The 22,524-nt window shown below is 38.6% G+C and overlaps 1 protein-coding gene across 2 annotated transcripts in view; it reads right to left on the reverse strand.

The window, feature by feature from the left end:
* Positions 1-22,524, reverse strand: part of PIGN (phosphatidylinositol glycan anchor biosynthesis class N) — a 111,414-nt gene that overhangs the window by 38,096 nt on the left and 50,794 nt on the right. For both annotated transcript variants that reach the window (XM_069808942.1, XM_069808943.1), the window contains exons 13-18: positions 10,356-10,434; positions 8,045-8,227; positions 4,578-4,714; positions 3,440-3,539; positions 3,218-3,310; positions 1,722-1,813 (exon numbers count right to left, since the gene is read on the reverse strand). In XM_069808942.1, the coding sequence (XP_069665043.1) occupies positions 1,722-1,813; positions 3,218-3,310; positions 3,440-3,539; positions 4,578-4,714; positions 8,045-8,227; positions 10,356-10,434 (684 nt within the window). The remainder of the gene's footprint in view (positions 1-1,721; positions 1,814-3,217; positions 3,311-3,439; positions 3,540-4,577; positions 4,715-8,044; positions 8,228-10,355; positions 10,435-22,524) is intronic.

Here is a 22,524-nt window from a genome sequence, read left to right on the forward strand (position 1 = left end):
TTTTTACGACTGAGTTGAGTCAGGAGGTCCCTGTTCATACCATGTGAGTTTTGTTTATGTACTGAAGAAGCCCTGACCTGACATACAGTGCCACTGCTCAAGAACAGATTTAATAAATGCACCTATTTCTCACCGGTACTCTAATTTCTCCCTCCTGTATCTTCTCTCCCAGCATCTCCTTATCTTCAATATCCTGAAGTGTTACATGCACATATATTTTTAATTGTTGCTTCAAGCATTTTCAGCTTCAAAACTCCCTTGACAAGATTCAGAGAGGCGCAAACTGTTTCAGAGGTACAACGTTTTATTAGAAGAATAAATAGGAAGATGTAGAGCCTTGGTAAGGTGAATGTAAAGAAGCATCAGGGAGGAAGATCTGAAAGTAATTCAGTTCCATTTTGATTTCTAAGCTGTGCTCAAATGTTCTAAAGAATAAAAACCCCTCAGTTTGGCCCAGTAGAATACATACACGTGTATATACAGCTGAGAGATTGTAATACAGCCAAAGCAAATCAGTCCTGAATATTTCTAACGTGCCCAACCATCAAGACTAAGAAGAGTTTGCAATAAATAAATTTAAATCACAGTGAAAAATACTGAGCCAGAATGTCAATAATTTTGGAAATATCTGGGCTCATAATTCTATCTGCAATCATATATTACTGCTCAAATCCCATGTATTACTGAGGATCAGGCACCCTGGGTCTGATGGGGCACAGTATCTTCTGCCAGACAGCAGAAGGAGCTGTTGCAGTCAAGGTCAATTCAAGTCTCTCTCTGCAGCAACTACAATGATACCACAAGCCTAATGCTTTCAGGCCAACCACCTGGATTGCATCCAGATAGGAGAGAATGCTTGTATGATGAAAGTGTAGCTCACAAGAGGAGAGGGACAGACAACAAAGATGCACTAGAAAAAAGATGCAAATCAACAACTATAGAAAATCAGACAAGCAACACCAGAAAGGAAAATGCAGAACAGAGAGGCAGAAGTGGAAAAAAGAAGAGACAAAGGAGATACCAAGGAAGAAGAGAGCTCTGCCTATACTATTTGTTCTATTTCCCTGAATATCTCATTAGGTACAGAGCACTATTTGAAGACAGATTATTCAAAATTAGATGGAAGAATTCAGATAAAGTAAATTGCTTTTGAATAAATGTTCTTATTCACATGTCAGTGCTATTTACCATGTTTTCCAGTTATCTTAAATTTTTTTTTCAAGAAATGATCATATTACTTAAATGGTATCGCTTTCACCAATCATGCATGTCAACACTTTTGTCACTGTGACAATTTGCTAACTGATGTGCATTTCATATGATTTTTAGTCAAGAACTTTTTAGTTATCATTAACAACAGAAAACTGATAGCTAACTCATAGCTACCCCCAAATTCTTAAGCAGTGAAGCTCCTCCTTTAATGATGACCTTCATTTTCATGTAAAATTTGCAAATTTTTGTATTGCAAGAAATGTTTCCCTTGACAAGAAAGGGAAGAATGCAAAGAGCAAATGGATGTGGCAAAAGAATTAAAAGTCTATTCTCATTCACAATAGTGCATAGCTGAGGTCTCTATAATCATGTTATTTAAATTCTGAATTTCAATACCTGTCTCAGCCAGCTTTCAATAATACAATTCCTCACATATATCAAAAGGCAGCCTAAATTTTGAATATCAAAGACGGAAATAAAAAGTTTAAAGAACAAGATGTGGTTCTTACACCATAGGAATGTTTGGTTCTCTTCCTACAACAGGCATTAAAGGAAATATTGCCAGGACCACACACAGAAGAGTCCAGATCAATGTTCTTGCCTAAAAGAAGAAAAACAAATGGGATTTTTTGGAGGTCATGGGGACAGACAATTGTCTAATCAGAAAAAAGTATACTTCAGCAAACTACTAACAGCTACTAGCATCTCCCACAGGCAAAACCCCCCTGCATCTATCAAGACTAAAATTAACTGAAAAAAGGGCACAGGGTCATTGGTATTACAGCACTTCAATTTAATACAGAAAAGAGTCTTATTTATACAGCTGTCAAAATCCTATCAAAGACAATGAGAATTAAAGCTAAGCTTATACTTTAAAGCACTTTCTCAAAGTGTGGCCTTCACACACATTGCAGTTGCCATAAAGCTGATGAGTAACCTTATGGAAGAAAGGAGTAAAACTAATCTCATCAGAAGTTTGCAGCAGCTAACTAATCACCTATTCTCTAGCAATATGGTAACATTTTCCAGTCTTTGAATCTGAATGCCATTTGATTTAACAACCATAATCATCTAAGTAGTTCTCTAAATTCTTTGCTAGGAAGAAAAAATAACCATCCCAGGTATTTTACTTTAAATAAAGACATCAAGAGCTACATCACTTAAAAGTTTTCAAGCTCAAGTCAGATTCAAATTTCTGAAAGGAATTTTTCAGTGCAACAAAACATCTTCTGTGTATACCCAGCTTTAAGACAAGTTACTTTATTACTCAAATACAATAAAAAAAATTGTAAATAAATACAAGCCTTCATCTTGACAGTTCTTGCAGAGCAAGACTTCGCAATTTGACTCCAATTTTTAAAAATTGAAATATTAAAGTTACTCTAGAACTTTAGGTTTTAGGTATCCTGTGAAATAAGAGACGTTTGAATAAACTAATGGAACAAATGTCTCTTACGTTAAAGGTTGTGCCACTTCACACTCATATCTACAAAAGTGGAGTTTTTTCCTGGGAAAAACACTACAGAAAGCCGCCTCCGAGGAACAGTATGTGCCAGCTGATTGCAGACAATAATGGAATTGACAAGCGTTTTCCAGTTATCTTAAATTTTTTTTTCAAGAAATGATCATATTACTTAAATGGTATATCGCTTTCACCAATCATGCATGTCAACACTTTTGTCACTGTGACAATTTGCTAAGTGATGTGCATTTCATATGATTTTCAGTCAAGAACTTTTTAGTTATCATTAACAACAGAAAACTGATAGCTAACTCATAGCTACCCCAAAATTCTTAAGCAGTCTTACTACTTATCCTGTATATCTATCCAGATCATATTAAACTTCCCTGCCTTGCTACATGCTGCTTATGACAGAGATCAGAATAAGAGCATAACTGAACAAGAATCTAAAGCAGCATTCCAAAGAGACCAGTCCCAACATCCTAAGATGCAATTAGCTGTTAGCCACTTAAAACGTTCTTTTTAAGCAAAGCAATACAATACCTTTGCTTGAACACACAGCTGTGTGATTACTGGCCAGCCAGCAAAGACGAGAAGACCAACAGTAAGTGTAGAGCGGTAGAAAAAGCTGAAGACCTAATAAAAAAAAATTAAAATCCAACAGAAGACTGAAAAATAAGCACATCAATAAAACTTACAATTTCTCAAAGATGTAGAATGCTAGCAATGAGATACCCTGTTGATACATATGAATAAAATACTTACTAGTATTTCAATTCCCAGTGTACAAACCAAAAGAAATCCTATAGACTGACCGAGGTGAAGTGACAAGAGATTCGTGGCAAGGTCTTGAATAACTGGAATTCTGTTCAAAATGATGGAACAAGATAATAATTATTTTCAAAAAACAGAAATAACACAGTATTTTGCCTTTGAAGGGTGAGGAGGGGGTCAGAGCACAAGAAATGTTTCAGGTATTGCTGATCCTGCTGGCTGTTTAGAAACAGAGTGGGTGATGGCCTAAGCTCCTTCTGCCCGGTTTTACTTGATATAAAATCTACAATAAAACCCTCCAGCTTTTTCCCTTCCATTTCTGGCACATCTTCACCAGTATTTGGACAAGCTTCTGATAATTCTTTATCCAAATAGACTCTGAGTTTATGAACATTTTTGGTTATGCTGTGCTTAATGTCTGTCATAACTGATGAAACACATTCAGAAGCTTTAGAGAGAAAAAAATCCCCAGTTAGCTTTTCCAGTGTTTTATGGGGTAGCTCATTATCTAACTGCAGTTGGTCTCATTTTCTCTGAATAATACGAAGTTGGTATCTACAGAATTGCCAGTAGATTAGGTAAGTAACAGAAATCAGAAGTTAACAAGTATTTTTGGATTTGGAGTAAAAGGAGACCCAAACAAGACAAGTTTGTTTCAATATCAGAACACAATCCTCAACATGACCAGCACATGTTCTCCAAAAGCAGCTGGAGTTCAGCATACTTGACACTTTGCAGGATGAGACTATTTCAAAATTACTGAGGAAAAGGAACAACCTGCCCCATTTATAACAGCTACTACAAGTATTTGCCCAGGATTTTAGCACCCCTTTGCTACAGTTACAAGAGTACTAAAACCAGTTCATCCTGCAAAGACATTGATTTACTTTTGCTAATAGAAGAGATATCTTCTAGAATTGGCAGCTGTATCAGTCAGTTTGGAAACTATATGTCAAGTGAAATATAAACCACAGTCCTCTGGAATGTCTCAGGAAGCATTTCAGAAAGTTTAATAAAATTATATCTCACTTTTTCTCCCAAACTTATGGGAAAAATTTAATTATCAACAAAAAGGAAGCACAGACCTGTTTTTATAAAACATTATTTGTGAAATGTATTCTTTACTTACTCTCTCACAACTGCATACCATACTGGTACTGGCAAGAGACAGTATATGTAGTATGTCCAAGGACATGTTTGAATCAACAGGAAGAAAGCTATTATCATTCCAACACAGGCAAAACCATAGAAGAGAACAGTAGATTCCTGAAAAATAAATGGCTTCCTGAAACAGCAGTAAAATGTTTTAATCTACACACTATTTTCCATTTGTTAGTTATACAGTAAAGCAAATGTTATTTTAACACAGCCGCTCAAGCTGCGCTGTGTCTATGTACACAACTCTGTACACCGCTTCCAGCCAGATGAAAAAAAAACAACAGTAGCATTTGAAGATCTAATTCTAAATATGTCTCTACATAAGGTCCTGCAGTAAAATCTGCACAGGCAAGCACACTTGTACAATCTTGAAGCCCAATGTATGCAATGTTATTTATGTTCAATGGATACTTGAAATCCAGTGGAAGTCAGACATGCTAAGGGTCTTGGAAAGAAGAACTCTCTTAAATTTTGATTCTAAAAACAGACTTGGAGCATAACCTTTTGAGTTCAAGTTCATAGCATTACGGTCAAAATGTTTAATGAAAAATCCATTAGCGCATGTTTCCTCCTCCCGCTTGAGACATTTGTAAGATAACTAATTAGAGTAAAATATGAAACATTAACTCCTACTGGAAAAAATTCAACTCTTCAGGATCTAGGGACAGCTACTGAAGGAGGCTTGCGACCTACCTTCCACAGGAGAGACAGCCTTACTCAGAGAACCTACAATTTCAAAATACAACAGAGGACTAGAGTTGCATGGCACTAAAAGATTCGTAGCATAGCTAGAACTGTTATTATATTTAACCCTGACCTGACCTACAATGCCAGCTTTGGGCTTTTCTGGGGAAGGGTGGGGGGGGAGGGGGGGGGAATCACACGAGATTAAAACATTCTCCCTACCATGTACTCAAAGACACACGTTCTCGGACTGAGAGCGCTGTAAGGAGGAACATCAAAGACAGAAAGGAAATTTAAAAACTGGGTAATCTCAGACAGGTAGGCTAGTCCTTAATCATCAGGAAGCAGCAATCTCTTGTTTGTGCAAAGAGGAACATTTAAACAATCACTCTGCATCTGCCTTTTACCTGGTCATTGAACTACTCTTCCTTATTTAGGGACATTTAGTTATCAGTAGAATTACTGGTAAGGGAAGATTATGTACAAGCTATAAATAAACAATTTTATCTTTACATATTACAACTTGACATAGCAAAGGAACCTTTAGTGACTGAGCAGTCTTTAGTGTATTGTGTAGGTAATGACTGAAGACACTGTTTTCTTCCACATGAATGCAGTTTCTTTGAATGACTTGTGTAGACAGATATGCGACTATGTTAAATATGCTTAGAAGAAAAGACATTCAATTAGCAGTTCACATAGGCAAGTTAACATTTTTTCTGGGTCATACCCGCCCCATCCTCTAACTGACATACAACTGCCTTGATCTAAACTGACAGCAAATGCAAGTTCTAAATGATTTTAAAAACAGAATTTCTGTTAAGATATACCATTAAAGTAAGAAAAAATATGTCATACAGAAAGCTGACCTGATGCAATTCTGTTTTATTAAAGTTTACATTTGTTGACATATAGACAGAATGAATATGTATAGATATGATATGCATACAATATAATTTATCACTGAATGAGTAAACACATGCAATCAACATTTTATTCCATATAGAGACATAAATATTATAAAGTCCTATCTAGTTGGTCATGCATTGAAAATGGAAACCAGATTTGCATTTTCTGTGGATGTTTAAAAATAGATTAAACAGGCTTCTTGCAAAAGTAAAACAACAGACTACTCTAAAAGAAAAAAAGGTTTTTCATATGCATTGTAAGAAGCCAAAAACTTTTAAAGATGATATATACAGGATATGCAGTTTCATTATTCAAAGGCTCCTTTCAGGTTTTATAAGGGTGTGCTTTGCAGAAGACTATTAGTGAATGGTAGATTAGTTTCTCCGAAAAATTCTTTAAGTAGCTCCAATGTTAGCTATAAACCAAATAACTTTCAGCTATGAAGCATTAGCCTCACACTGTGATTCCCTAAGTAACAGGAACACTAAAAAGACACTACAGAAAAAGGCCTTTTACTAAAACTGAGGAAAGAAAAATTCTATAGACAAAGAACTAAGAAACCTAATTTTTTTTCTGCCAGTGTCACTAGCATAAAAGTTGTCTTCAACAAGTAAAATAAAATATACCAAATGAAAATCTGATGTCAACTAAAAACGTGAAGTTTTTGGTTAATATAGTTATTAATATGCCCAATATCCAGTCTATTTATTGTAATTATTGTGTACATATCTAACATAACATGCATCTTGGATTATTTCTTCTTAGTTATTTGATGAAAGAAAATGTAAATCATGCAGTACAGCACTTATGAATATTTTTCCATTTCAATTTTGTTTGATCATTTTCATTAAAGGCCAAGATTATCTCATTTCAGCCAGTAGTAAAAACCTCAAGATAGCATGATAGGGATTTTCTCAGAGTAATATACTGAAGGCAGTAAAGATGCTAAGTAAGTGCTCATTCTCATTTACATTACTAAATGAAACAATTTCTTTTATTCAGAAACAAATTCTTGAAGTTTAGGTGATTCCCCCCCCCAAGGTTTTAATCCTTCAGTGAAATGCTAGCTTTTTGCCTGTTTACCATTTTGAGGTATCTCTTTTCCTGATGAATAACTGAAAGTAAATGAACTTCCTCGGATTTCGTACTTTGTGAAAAATCAAACCATAATAAACTTGTCAAAGTGAACTTCCTTCATCTTTGGTGTCTTCTGCTGCACCCTTGCAAATCACAAAGAGCAAGACGGCAAGCTGATCTGTGAAACCACAGTTCACCTTTCTATTAAAACAGATTATATATTTTAAAAATGCCATGATTGGACTGCACAGCTTCTGAAAACTGATTTCACATTGCCAAAGAGGACAGGAATAAAATAATTTACATGCCAATTTCTTTTTGGCCTTACAATAAAGAACAAAAATCAAAATGGAAGCCTGAAGTCGGTATTCTTCTAAACAAGTATTACAACAGAGTGTTGACTTTACCACAATTAATGCTGAAAATTGACTTCTGGTTAAAGACAGTCCCTCTAATAGTTTTAAATCACTATGTTTGCTTACACTTGCATTAGTATCTAGTAAAATGCACAGCTGTAGGAAGGAAGCAACTGAGAAAGCACAATATTGCATGCTCAGACTTATACAGCTTAGGAATACTGATCCTAATAAATGGACCAAGTAGTAATGCTACACAGGATTACAGTAGCTAGAAAACTCCATAGCTTGCCAGTTTCCACATGTAGTTAAAAGAAGTGGAAGGTGTGCAATTTGTCCCACACAGAGCGACTAAGCATACATATAATGCTGAAAACTGATAGTAAAAAATAATTGCATGTTTCCGACCTACCTTGTTATTAGCCTGGACAGTCTTGGTCAAATTGGTATGGGTCTTGATAATGACCAAAATCACGTAAGTCGTCCAGCCCACAAAACCCACTGCAATACTTAGACCCAGGAATAATCTATCGTAAGTATGGTAATAAGATAAGCCTTCCAAAGCAAGGTTAATCAGGGTTTTGCAGAGAGATACCTAGAGGTGGACAAAACATATAAGCAACAGTTTAGAATAGTGTAAGCTCCATTCCAGAAATCAACTTAACTGACAGCAAGTGGAGCTCAAGCAGCTCCGCCTCTCTTGGCATGTGCGTCCTCTCTGCGCTGAGGTATTATGTTTTGGCCAGCACCAACTGCTGGAATACACACTGCTTTGGACTCCTGCTGGACATGAAGTCAACCATTATTTGGCTCCTTCGCCATCCTTCCGGCCATGACAGCGGTCAGATGGTGAAAGCTACACAGATAGTACTCCTCGACCACCACCTACTACCAAGCACGCCACTTGTTTTTCCCATGAGCATTCCCATGGTCACTCTCCACAGCCTGAAACACCCGCTTCCTGCGGTTTGATGTCCTCCACTTCAGTAACACCTGATAACCCCAGCGCTTTGCCTAAGCACCAGAGGTGAATTCAGACTGAATGGGACCCCCAGTTTCATTCACAAAGCAGCTGCCTGGGGCTCTCGGGATGCAAATCATTTGGACACAAGAAGGGTTGTACCGAGCCTAATCACACGTCCCCTTACTCAGTACCTTCACTGGGGAGACACCATGATAAAGACAGTGGGTTTTCCCACCATATCATTCCTTACACAGAGGTGTGCTGACCCCTGTGATTTACCCAAAGATCAGCTCAGCTGTGTAATTTGTGGTCCCTGAGGATTCTCTGGTGATTAAAAGATCTGTAAGGAAGAGTATAATAAGTTGAGCATACGTGACAATGCTTCTTTATATGTCCAGGTATCCAGTTGGGACTTAATAGCAACAATCAATAGAAAAAGATATGTCAACTACTGAAGAGATCACAAGTCTGCCAATGGGCAAACTCGCCCAAAATCACGTCATTCCTGAGGGTACAATTATGAACGCACATTTGCAATGCAAAGAGCTGCAGAGCTGAGGAGGCAAAGAATCATCTATACCCCAGCAGCTGGTAATGCACCAACCTTTCTGCATTGCAATATAGGAAGCTGAGGATAACCAGGGCACAGGCACAAGCCCGATGTGTTAGTGATCAAGAGTGAACCTGAACACATGGGGCACTCAAGCGAACAACGGGTAAAATTTATATTACCAATACCACAAACTCACAGGTTCTGCTGCTGAAATGTATAAAATATCTCCTATAAGTAAATGTGTGACAGCCAAGTAGTAGTATTAGAAAACCAAAAAGAAAGCCTTCTCCCACAGCAAAATAGATCCATTGATTTAAACTGAGTTATTTCCAATTTATAATGAGGTAAATAAAAAGGTATAAGGTATAAAATAGATTTAGCTGTCCTGTGCATAAAATAGTAATTTATTACCCTGAGAAACGTACTGGGAAAAAGGAAGAGCTGAACCCTAACACATAATGAAATTATTCTTCCATGCATCTGGCAGGTTAAATGTAATCTTACATATTCCAGTTTTTCATGTACTTTTTAAACATAAAATCAGTGACCAAACTAAACCTGTTAAAATGAAAGACTTCTTTTTATCATTTAGCTCTACAAATTATTTCTGTGAATGTCAGAATACAAGCACTGGTGAACTGCACCCATCGAGTACCCTGTTGCACAGTGAGTGGCAGCAAATGCTTAGGAAAGTAATACCAGAACTGGGAAGCACGAACAATTCCACATATGGGTCCCAGTCTCTGACAAACTGAAATGTGAAATTAAAAACAAGAACAGCTGGTTCATGTAAAAGAAAAAAACAAAGCAGGATCTATGATAGAGCAAGACATACTTTTTTCCATGCAACTAGCAGCCTAAGAAGTGTGAACATGAACTACATTCCTCAGTTTCTCTCTCAATATACCCTTTTCTACAGTGGAAAATAAAAACATATACTGTGTGTTAGTATACTATGGAATAGTAACAGTTTAAGAAGTACGAGAAAAAATACAGCACGTCAGTATTATTCATTAGAACTGATGTCAAAATGCAAAATTTTGGAGACTTACAATGGGATTTTATTTGTGTTAATGAGATGTGCATCGTAAGGAAGGAAAAAGGTTGTATTTCCCAGTTTCAAGTTAAACAAATCTAAATATTTATATATATAATAAAAGTTCCTGTAAAAAGTTTCTAGAAGGCATATAGCAAAACCAGACTTACCGCTTCATTGTACTTCTGCTGCTGAATATATAGTCTCGTTTTCTTTAAAAAGTTGATCTGTTCAGAATCAGAAAGTGGTCTGTACAACAACATAAAGAGATATTAACATTTCTTCTTTTCAAGAGCAGAGGGAGAGGCAGAAAAAATTAACTCTGTAATAAAAAAATTACTCTGGAAAGAAACATACCAAAATATTCTGAACTTCATTAGAGGTAATTGGAACTAATCCATTCCTCTACATTCATCTTCACGCTTGTGTCAACGCTGCTGCTGTCTAACTTATCCCAAGATCTTTGCATTAAGAGATGTTTCTTTTATGTACGTGTTCACATCTAATACTGCTGAAAATTATCTCTTATGTGCATTATTATTGACCGTTGCTCTGGACAAGAAGCACTAGACATACAAGAATTAAGCAATTCAATTGATTTGATAGATGGTTATAAGCAGTTCATAAACCTGTCAGCAAAGGACGAATTGGTCAGGTTCCACACTAACAGTAGGTGATACGTAACAATCTTCTCTTTGAAAAAATAAGAGTTTGTCTCCTGTTACAGAGGGAGCTGTTAGCAGAGTCCGCAGAGCAGGTGATAATGCAGTTACCTGGCTACACTGATGTTAGTGACAAAAACCTCTTTGATTTTAATGAATGTGAGATCAACCTAAATAATTGTAGCAATTCTTCCCTTACAGAAAGCAGCAACATGGAAAAAGAAGCCAGTCAACCAACCTCCACCAAATGAAGGGGGAAGGAGCCATTTTCCCTGCACCATTTTTTTTTCCAAGTTAAGGATGCTGGCAGGCCAGAGGATCCCAGGCTTACCCTGGGCAAGTTATAAGCCACAACACAGTCACTGTCACTCTAGGCACCAAACTATCATGGGTAACAACTTCCTGTTAGCTAATGAATGCCTATAGCAGTTTTCCTTCACGCCTTCCACAAAACTGCTGTGGCACAGCATCTTCTCCTCAGCATCCCCAGCACACAATAGCCCAGTTGCATGCCTCCCTCCTTCGGACGCACTCCTTCACAACCTCATACACAACCACCAATTTCAGGTTTCAGGCTGTGCCAAATCAGGACTGGCCCTGGGGTCTCATTCCTACTATTTAAATTGGCAGCAATCACCTGTGTGGTCACTCAGCTGAACCACAGGGGCAAGTCTTGATCTTACGCAACGACTGCATGGAAATGCTCATTCCTGCAGCCCCCAAACACTTGGGAACCACTTCTGCCTGCAACCCAGCAGCAGTTGATACATCATCAACAATACAGACATATCATCTTTTGAGCCCTGATATATATTAAAAGGATTCTGGGCCTGAACAACCTGAATTTTTATTACTAATCACATCCTGGTATATTTTGATACAGTTTTCTTGAGTTCAGAGCACAGCAGGATTGTGCAGGAGTCTTCTAAAAAATTGGATAATAGAAGCAGCAATGTATCTTACTTTTGAGAAGAATTGAGGGATGGTATCTATAAACAGGTAGGAAGAGAGGGGTTCAACGGAAAAGGAAGAACGGAGGAAAAGATGATGACAAGGTGATGGTAAGTGTTTGATCACCGTAACTTTGGGCAGAGGACAGAGGATTTTAGAAAACAGAGTTGAAAAATAGAAGAGTAATAGAAAGTGCAGGTTGTTCCTGCACCTTCATGACACATCCCTACGAAAGCCAACCTTACAGCTCCACAAGCCGAGGACTACTAGTATGCAGCCAGCAAGTGCATACCAAGGCTGACAATGACTTAAGTTAAAATCAATTCTTCAAGTATGCAAACCAGACCCAAGTACTGCCTCAAGGAAATCTGTAAGCCTCAAGTTTTGCTAAGTTTTTTGGCAGGGGAAAGGGAGCAAAACACCAAACCAAGGTGGGAGTTTTCACCATGTGTGGAGATTAATAGGAGGGAAAAAAGTTATCTTAGCTTTTAGGTAAGGATTTTAAAAAATCTGGAATAAATGTTAATCAGCTTTATTTAGGACTTAAATATATCCAAGATGTTCCTATGTTCACTTTCTCATTTTTATTGTTTTACACATACTATTTTCTGTGGACTTTTTCCTTGTCATATTCAATGCAAATTTTTAATATGCTAAAATTATCTTTCACTTTATATCTTTAGTCATTTAGCTATAAACCCCTTAATTATCTTTTTACTCTCAATGAATCATTTATTATTAATGAACAATAGTCTTTACCTATTCCTTCTTAGATGACAGCACCTGGGATCTCTGTACATGGATGGTGTAACAAAATAAATGGGGGTTTTAAAGAGTAAAGCTTCAGCAAGTCAAATGCAGAAGGCAATTATTTTGTCAAATGGGGTTACCATTAGTAGATGCATTGTTAATTTTCAATAGCTAACATCATACCACACATATTACCTTACTTCCATATGCACGCTTTTCAAGATGCTGAATTTACAATTGTCTACAGATTGGTTTTGTAAAGTTTATGAGTTCCACAAGAAACTAAGGACTGTTCATATGTAACTGTATCAAAACGCAGGTTTCATCCTGAGTGCAAGGGTTGATCATTATCTTAAGATATTTTTTGCCTCTGTATTAAACAAAAACTCAAAGAAGTGATTAGAGAACTTTTGCATCTCACACCAGACTAGAAATAAGAGCTACCAAGTATGCTAATTACCTCTCAGTTAAGGAATGGGTATAGTTCACCATAAGCAGTTTATCACCCATTGAGGACTCCCATTCACTTCCTAAAGCTGACAAAGTAGATGGGAGATTTGAAAGGAAGGTGTAGCAGAAAGCATAAAGAGACAAAGCAGAGACATGAACAGAAGTGAAAAGTTGCCTGTAGAAAGAAGCCAGGAACTTTAGAAATGGTGATTCTATAAAACCTAGAAGACTCACTCGACAACAAAACCACAAGGAGAATTTAAATCTGAGAATTTTGTTTTTCACAATGGCTATCAGAGATACACTTTCTAGTTCCGGACAGAAATCACAGCTTCATCCATGAATAAACATAATTAATTATGAAACAAAACAATTGGGCTAATCATGCAAGTGCTTGTAAACTATTCCTTCTGAGATGTTAGCTACGCTTGTCATAAGTATACCTGACAAAATTAATCTTTCCAACACATCATTCACGCTTCATAGAAGCTAAGCTATTTGACAGCACTAACAAAAAGATTGTGATGAAGTATGTTCACCATAGCAATGTCAAGGGGACCTCTCTTTGGCCAGTGAGTCTTGTTTATCATCACACTTGTGAAATTACCATCCCCAACGGCATAGGTAGCATGCAGCAGGCAAACCATGAAATAAAAATCTTGGAACAGAAGGAGATGTCTTGCAAATACATCTGTATCCACCACTGCTAGTTTGTTAATTTTATTATGCCTGGTTATTTGGCTAATGTTTTATATTAATTTTATTGTACAGTAGATTTTCCAGAATTATACTATAAAAAGTAACCCCTTTGGATCTGCAGTAGTTTAACACTTAAAATGCTGCAGATTTAATAATGAAAGTCAAGGAAGCATCACAGACCTGCAAATGCGATGCATAAAGAGAAAGGCTGAGATCTTTGTCCAGCTCACTATCAGATGAAAACACATGTATTTCAGCTGCTTCACTCCACAGAAAAACTCCACACACCTGACTATTGTCAGCACCATGCACATCTACACCCTTCTATCACCGCCTTTTCGCTCTTCCCATCAGAAAAAAAAATAATACTGTGCATCCTACAAGCCTTTGAGAGCAGCAAGATTTGCAGAAGACATAGTGATTGCATTTATATCACCCCTATCCAACAACAAATCAGAAGTAGCTGCTCAGCAGACGTCAGTCTTCTAACTTTTCACACTGGCTCTTTGGGGGATGGGGAGAAAAGGACCAACTCCTGTTGATGCAAAACTAAAAAAGCTAGAGCATAAGGATATACATCCCTTGAATCTCGTGGTAGCCCTAAGATGGAGCAAGGCCATCTGAATAAAGCCTGCTAGGATTTTGTATGGATTACCTCCTCCTGAACACCACATAAGGCAGACCTCCTCACTTGCTTTGCTATGAAATTTCTAACTCCAAAACTGTTAGCAGTAAAAGAGGCATCAGACTGCCACTGTCTAAACAACTCGAGCAATGTCTTCTGCCAAAGGCTGAGCAATCACAGGTTCTTGTCCTCTTCTCCAGAAAGATGATCCCCGGCATCTTAGTAACTTGCAATCTGAAAGAAATCGCCCAGGTCAACGTTGCCCCTCTCACCGTAAAGCTCTTCCACTGGCGCTATCCCCCCGCCTCTGCCACCCACCCCTGTCCTCCTGCCACTTGGACACCGAGGGGGCCAGCGCAGTGCCTCGCTGCTCTCGCCATGGGAGAAAGCTGCCAGCAACAGAAGCAGCTGAGTATGTTCAAACTCTGTTGCCACCTATCCTGCTGTGAGAGGGCCATACAAAGGAGAACAGATGCCTTCCAGTCCAGCAATTCTGCAATCAGCTGAAATAGTACTTACAGGACCCACTATTACTGCTTTGATCCACATCGCTGCTGGCAAAATGGCAGCCTGAAACTGCAAATGTAAGACTGGCCTGATGTTTTTGCAGGGCTGCTATTCAAAAGTTATACAAGTAATCAAAAAACACTTTTTCAAAGCCTTTTTCAGAGTAGCAACAGCCTTCAAAACCAAAGTCAGCGTCCCATGAGAGCTGCCTTCAAACGTTCCCACCATACAACAGAGACAGCACCCCAGAAAGCATCAGGTGGGTAATGGGAAAGTAGAGACACAGATCTTGCATCAAACACTATTAATTTAGCAGAAACATGATTGCATGGTTATTCCGGCTCCACATCAAATTCACCCCAGTTAGCAACCCATGAGTGCAGAGACTTGATATTAGCAATAGTGCAATCACAAACTAGCCTAACTTTATTGCTCTGTCATTTCTTTTGAAGCTGTGGTGCACAGCCTTGCAGGAGCAGAATGGAATGCACAATATAAAACCTTCCCACTTCTCCATCAACAGCAGAGAACCATCAGAAAGTAAGTGAATGGCAAGTGAAGCAAAGTCATGAGTTCATTCAGCAAAACATGGAAAAATCAACCAAATAGATATTTCAAAAATCAATGTCTGGAACCATGATGTTTACTTTCTGTTGAACCTGCTGTGCAGAGTACATGATGCTAGTAGGGGCAATGATCAGGAAAAAAATGTGTCACAGTTCTATGGACTTCACTAAATTACGTATTTACATGAATTTTAATAGCCATAAGCTTATTTTTCCTGTTTTCAAAATGTGTTCAATTCCAGTTCTTTAAATGTACCTACTCAAAAAAAAGAATTGTTTTCCTCTATCTGCCAAAGACAGACTGAAAGCACATAATATGAGATACAGAGACAGTCCTTTGCATATGTTTTAGTTTTGATCAAAGAGTAAAGTTTCAAAGATTAAATGATTTGGAGGGTAACTCAGTGATCCTTAATCTGTTTAGATGGCCTGAATTTTAAATGTTTACCAAAATATTTTCAGGTAAGCTACTGAAACAGGGAAGTCCTACAAAACTTGATTTTCATAATTCAGAAACAAGATGCATGTAGTTTACAGATAAAAAAATTATAGCGATGTTTTTAGTGTGCTAAAGCTATGCTTTTTTAAAGAAAACGTACTCCACATAAACCTACACTAAAGGGTTTATTATGGCTTCTTAAAGCCCAGGATCCTCAATATGCCCTCTCCTTACGTGATCTACTCTCTTTTCTCCTGCTGTTCCACTGCCAGGAGTTTCAGTCTTGGAGTGTCTAAATTTGAAGTAGGTTGTTGTGTTTCTGGATTTTCTGACTACCATGTTAGATTGTAAATCAGTCAGTCTAGCTGTAGGGTTGTACTTGGTTATCTTTGCAAATTTTTTTCTTTTAAGAAGCATTAAAAAGCACCGCTGCACACATCAGACACTCCAAAAGAAAGAAAAGGAGTAAGAAAGTCAATAAGCTCCTGTTTTAAGTTCTGAGGTTTTTGTTCTTCAAAGCATAATGAAACGAAGGGAGGGGACACACACTTCCACAGGTCAAAGATAGCAAAAAGCATCTTTACTGACACATTGCAAAAACTTACCAGTACACATATGCTTTTGCATTCAGATTTATAAACAAGCAAAGGAGGAAACAGTGGGACATCAGTGAAACCGCAGGAAGCGGTCTGACTGCTAATGGTCTAACTCTGGACTGTGAAGTCCTAGAAATTAAAATAGCCTTTTAATTTCCACAAATCAGTGTCCCTGATGCAGCATATTTGCATAATCAACAGCAAAGTGCCTTAGGATATTTATGTAAATCCTTTAGATAGCAGAGATGAAAGAAAAAAGAGCGGGCAATCCAACTGTCAGCTGCCAATTCACTGAACAGAGAAACAATTAAGATAACCGGGCTGCAAACAGCAGATTTTGCATGCGAACCACTACAGCAAGAGCTTCGGATAACCAGAGGTCAGGAGGGAGGATGCCACACGCTGAAGCTGCCCCAGAGACTGGAAGCAGGCATCTAGCAGGGGCAGGAGTTTTGCCTGAAGAGCCAGCAAGACATGATGCAGCAGCCTTGGAAAGGGAAACTGCTTAACAGAGAAGATGAAGATCCTTGAAGGAAAGGAAATGCACCATATTTAAAATCTCTTCTATTTCAGTACAGCAGGGGACATGTGCTGACTCTAAATAACAATGCCCTACCTATGCTGTAAGTCAGCCCTCACCTCTGCAAAATGTGTGATGGATTTATGTCATACGTTGAGCTGGATCTAGATATCTGCAGCATCGTAGATATGTCACGTTGTGCCACAGGTCCTCTTCTGCTCAGTGATCCCATGTGCCAAACCTAAACCGTAGCTATCATTTTCCAACCAGGTGCCTCCAGAGCAGGCAGCTTGTGCTGTGCGTGGGCAGGTACCTAATAGTGGGGGCCCCACGGCCACCGAAACACATGTTTGGGCAGGCCCCCTGGACTGATCCTGACCAGGAGACCATTGTACATCAAGGAGTCAGTGATCCACATGACGGTTAACCTGAGCAGGCCCAGGCCTGTGCTGCCTGTCCAGCGTGGCTCCAGGCTGTGCTGCACAAACTCTTGGCCACAGGACAAAGCCAGCCAGCTTGTAGTAACCGAGGAGGCTGCAGGCAGCTCCCACTCCGTACCAGCGATTACAGTGCCTGCCTGTCCTCATCTTTATCTAGAAGTTCTCATGTGAACCTCCATTCTGACAGTAGAAATGATTATTAGGGTTGATTTCTTGCAAGAAAATCATATAAGAGCTTGAATGACCAAAAAGAGGGAACCCCTCCACAGACAAGATCTGTGCAACACCATGGGAAAACCCGCCTGGGCTCCATCTGATGCTGTGCGAATGCAGGGTAACCCACATCTGAAGGGATGTATGATTTACTTGCTCTCTGTATTCTTCTTTTTATTTTATCTTATTAAACCAGCTAATTTATTAAGCTATTTGTTATCGGATCTTTCTTCTTGGGATCCAGAAAGACCCCTGCACTGTCTTACCTCATGCCCTGGGCAGAACATCCTCTGCCCACCCCACCCCTGCCTGTACATCCTCCCTCACCCTCACTGCATGAAGCCTCACAAGTTCCAAGAAAAGGCCAAAGGGATTTATATAAGGAAACAGAGAAATACACATAAATCTTGTGGTATTTTATCTTATACATTAGCCTCTTAGCTCCTTCTAAAGACCTTACCTACTTCCTACTTGATAGTAAATCCAATTACGCCTGATCCTCCTGCGCAGAAGCCGCTGCCAGTAAGCTTTTCATGTACAAACTAAAAGCTCCTGAGTGTGCTGCTGAAACTCGAGACCAGCAGGATGCCTGCTTTCTAAGAGGATTGCATCCTCCCTGAGCAGCGTTTAAAAGAGTACTTCAGACAGAGCCCATTCAGTGAAAGAGAAGCTGACATTTTTGCCAAAGAACATGCATTTTATAGCACGGGCATTGATTTCTCCCTAAAGAGATAATACATATACTATTCAATCAGTTTTTTGGTTTTTTTTTTTAAATAATATAAAGCCATTATTTCCATTTGAGCACTTTTGTCTCTATAGCACTGCATTTCTATTTTTTGTTCATATGTATATACACAGGTTCCTAAAGCGAAGGGTGGAGGGGAGAGGGCTGCCAGTCTGCCTCCCTGACACCAACAGGCTAAAGGTGCCCATACTGGGCCGCTTGTACCAGCTGCCCGAGAAGCAGGCTGATGCCTAGATTCCCACCGGGTAACACAGTGAGAATAAAGTGAAGAAAGGAAAAAGCTGGCTGCCTTTCCAGGGTTCACTAGAAGTTGACAGAAGTGGCTGTCCCTCACTCGACCACAGGATAAAGGGGCTGAAATGTCTTCCCTGATAAATCAGTGCCTCTGCTAAATCAAGGTTCCTCTGCAGACAAATGGACAGGGAGAGTAATTGCTGTTAAAAATACCCTTCCTTACTGCAATAGCTTCAACCCTTTCCTCCTGACATTCATTCCTTAATGTTTGCTCTTGCAATGCCTTATCATGTGTATCACAAATATCATGCAAATGACATTTATTTAAACAAAACAAGAACAGGATGCTTCAAAGGATGTATTATGTTTACTGACATTCTAAGGGACCCTGCCCCACTTAATGGTGGAGGAGAAATCACTTATTTCACTTTGCTCCAAAAGTCAGTTTTGTGGAAATACCTATTATTTAAGTTTTGAAAGGCTATCAGACAGAGGCAACAATGTAGTGCTCTATCTCCAGTCAGAGAAAGGAAGAAAAGAGAGGTATTTGTGCATATGGCATTTCTTTGAAGTTGCTGTACATCTTCAAAGATGCTCTACATCAGGAAAGAACTATTTTCTTTTCTATCACCATGATAAATACATGATGCACAACTGATACTTCCTTGCATCAAATCCATGCAAATGTTTAAGGGAGTTATATCTCAGTGCATACTGGGGAGCAGAGGAAAGGGAAAGAGTTACGTTTTCATACAGTGAGGGAGAGGCACATTTTTAATAAATAGCTGTACATTGCACATAAAAAAATGCAGTGACTTTCTATATAACTATGCAAGTTATAACTTGATTATACACAAAAAATAAGTATTTGGGAATGATTAAAATGTAGTATTCAAACAATTAAGTTACTTAAAAAATGCAGCATCAACATGGTATGGGCTTTTTCATATATGAGAAGATATAAACTTGTCTTTAAGATACTTAAGCTGTTTCCTGCTAAAAAAAACCCTTATTGATATAAACTGCTCAAGACATTCAACAAAAAAGCACAGCTAGTAGAAAGCAAGCACTGATTATAATTCAGCTGCACACTTTTTTTTTTTTTTTTTAATATGATTCTTAAGCTACTGCTCCTGCCATCTTACTGTGAGGCACCAGAACCTGAACACCTGGAAGAGTCTTCCCTGAAAGCACTGTATACACCAGGCATACACAAAAAGCACTCCTGTGCTTTTATGTAATTTAATATCTTAAATCTCTAGTACCTGTTGGGATAATCAAATTGCATTAATTGGTTAAGAGGATTTTAGCGCAACAATTGATGTCCCATCTACTCACCTCACTACAATGGTCCTCCTTCTACTTCTTGTAGGATTACTTTCACAGACCAGAGATGCTAGCTTTGGGAATGTTTTTGCAACAGTAGCATCTGGCCCCTTGGCACACTCCTCTTTGAACTGTGCCAGCTCTGCTGTTGCCTTAAGGCACATCAAATGGTCAGAAAGCTAATAAGATAGTTCACTACTCTGGACATCAGTTTTCCTCTGTCAGCAATCTTCAGATTTGTCCTCCCTCACTCTTCCTTCAAAGCATCTGGCATCTTGGTAGCTGCCTTTCTTACACATAAAGGTACAAGCATTGTGCCTATGTCTCAGAACTGTGATAAGAAAAGCATCTGATTTTGCTAAACAAATAATTTTTGAAAAGTCTTTCATAGCAGGGAAAAAAGGCAGGGAGTCGAAGTGGGAAGGAAACTAATTTCAGACAATAAATCCCTCCATGTATCCAACAGGAATTGCTGATAATTATTCTGAACAATTATTCAATATCAGCCTTGCAGGTAACTTGCAGACAAGCAAGGGATGCTCTCTGCTCTTGCATATTCATTCCCCTGGGCACAGGCTGTGCACCTTGCCTTGCACAATCAGCAGACACTTGCAGCTGAGCTCCTTCTGAAAAGTATTGCCAACAGTTTCACAAGTAGCATCAAGATACACTTTTACACAAATTTGTTCCTTGATGAAGGCACTCTGACAAAATGAAAATGGTATTACTGGCAGCCAGACACATCCTTATTAATAGATACAGCTACCCACATTTTAATCTGCCTCAAACCCTGGTCAAGTAGACACTATTGAAGTGTCCATCACACAACACAATGATCAGCTCCATTCTCCTCATCATTATATGCTTGACAGATGGATTTCAGAGAGATGCAGTTTAGATCCAAGCAGGAAAGGGCACATGTCTAATAGCCTCCTTCATTCCCTGCCCATTGTGCCAGCCACACCTCTACTAGGGATGAGATTCCCTGTGGAAATCAGAAGCCTTGTATCAATTCAAGAAACTTTCTCTGTTGCCAATGTTGTGTAAATGAGTAAAAATAGGCTTGTAATATATATATGAACTAGCTTAATGCTTTTGATGTAATATATTCAACATACCACTCAACACTAGTTTTTAAGTCATTGCATCTGAAGGTCATGAACAGTTTTCTAGTCACTTGGTAATAAAACATTTGAAAATCAAGCTTGGAAACAGGATTTTCTTCAGAGGATATTAAACTTTTAAATACTATTTCTGGCTGAAAAATTAAGCTGAGGTTAAGTTGTAGTTTCTACAGAACACATTATTTGTGAACATATTGCCCCTCTTCCAGATAAATACATCTTCAATAGTGGTTGCATCAACTTCTCTGAAACCAGAATGTCTCAATGTGAATTTTAGATTCAGATTTCTTCTGGAAATCATAGCTATGTTTCTGTTACACAGACTCTATTCAACCACATAATTTAATCTAAATTATTTAAGAAAGACAATTCTTAGAGATATCTTTGTTCATTTTCAGGTTATCAAGGTGCTGAAATATACAAAAAAAAATATGACATTCCCAAAGAGAATATTTATATTTTCGATTTCTACATAAACTTGATGGTGCCAAAGCAGTTCAGACATGAATTATGCTTCACTAACCTCCAATAAACCAAGAAGGAATAAAGCATTATGCTGGAGCACACACTTTCTGAGCTTCAAGTTACAGATTTCAGGCACCAGAAGGATTAGAAAAGGATATAACTCCATTGTACAACTCAAATCAGTGTACAGTGGTGGAAGAAGCTATTCTTGACTTAATGAAAGGACAGTAGTGCCTAGCAGAAACACAGCACAGAACCGTGCTCAGCTGCAGCAGCGGACAAGGCCAACCACAGTTTAACACAAATTAGCGGGCAAGCATCCCGTTAAACCTGGGCTGACAAGTCCAAATAGCGTATAGCTGTGCAGAAATGCAATCTCCATATCGTTACCAATTACTCTGAAACCTAGCATAGTATACCAAGAGATCTCTTGCTCCAGATACAGGAGTAAGCTATCCCCAACTTTGCCTTTTTAACTTCTCCTGAAAAAGGTAGAGTAACTATACCCTTCTATATCATTTTATCTACCACCAAAGAAACCAGTGTCACAGTAAAGTCAGCAGAAGGCGGTACATGCCTTTCCCTCAGTATCTCACTCTGATTCAAGCAAAAGTTTTTTTAAGAATTGATGAGGGTTGCTTTACACTAATGCATCAGATCACGACTTGCAGGTGAAGCCCAGGCTCCTGTTCACCGCTCACACACAGTCAGTCACCTCATGTGAAGGAAGGGATAGATCTGTAGACAGATCATGTCTAAAACTACCTCAGGTTTTCCTTCAGTTCCTGCAAGCTGAAGCACTAGGAAGTTACTTATCTGCTTAAAAATAAGCTGGTGTTCAACCACTTCATCCCAACTATTAGTAACTGGTTGGTCAAGGCCCCTTGGTGGCTTCCCAGACATAGGCCAAGTTTTGAAAGTCAAGGAGACTCATGAAGACTAATTAGAAACTGGGCAAACCCTCCCCCCCACCCAGCACACTGTGGATGAGTATTTGCATTAATGTGTGCTCCGAGTCGTCTTC

Source organism: Haliaeetus albicilla, chromosome 21 (genome assembly GCF_947461875.1).
Source record: "Haliaeetus albicilla chromosome 21, bHalAlb1.1, whole genome shotgun sequence".
NCBI classification, from domain to species: Eukaryota; Metazoa; Chordata; class Aves; order Accipitriformes; family Accipitridae; genus Haliaeetus; species Haliaeetus albicilla.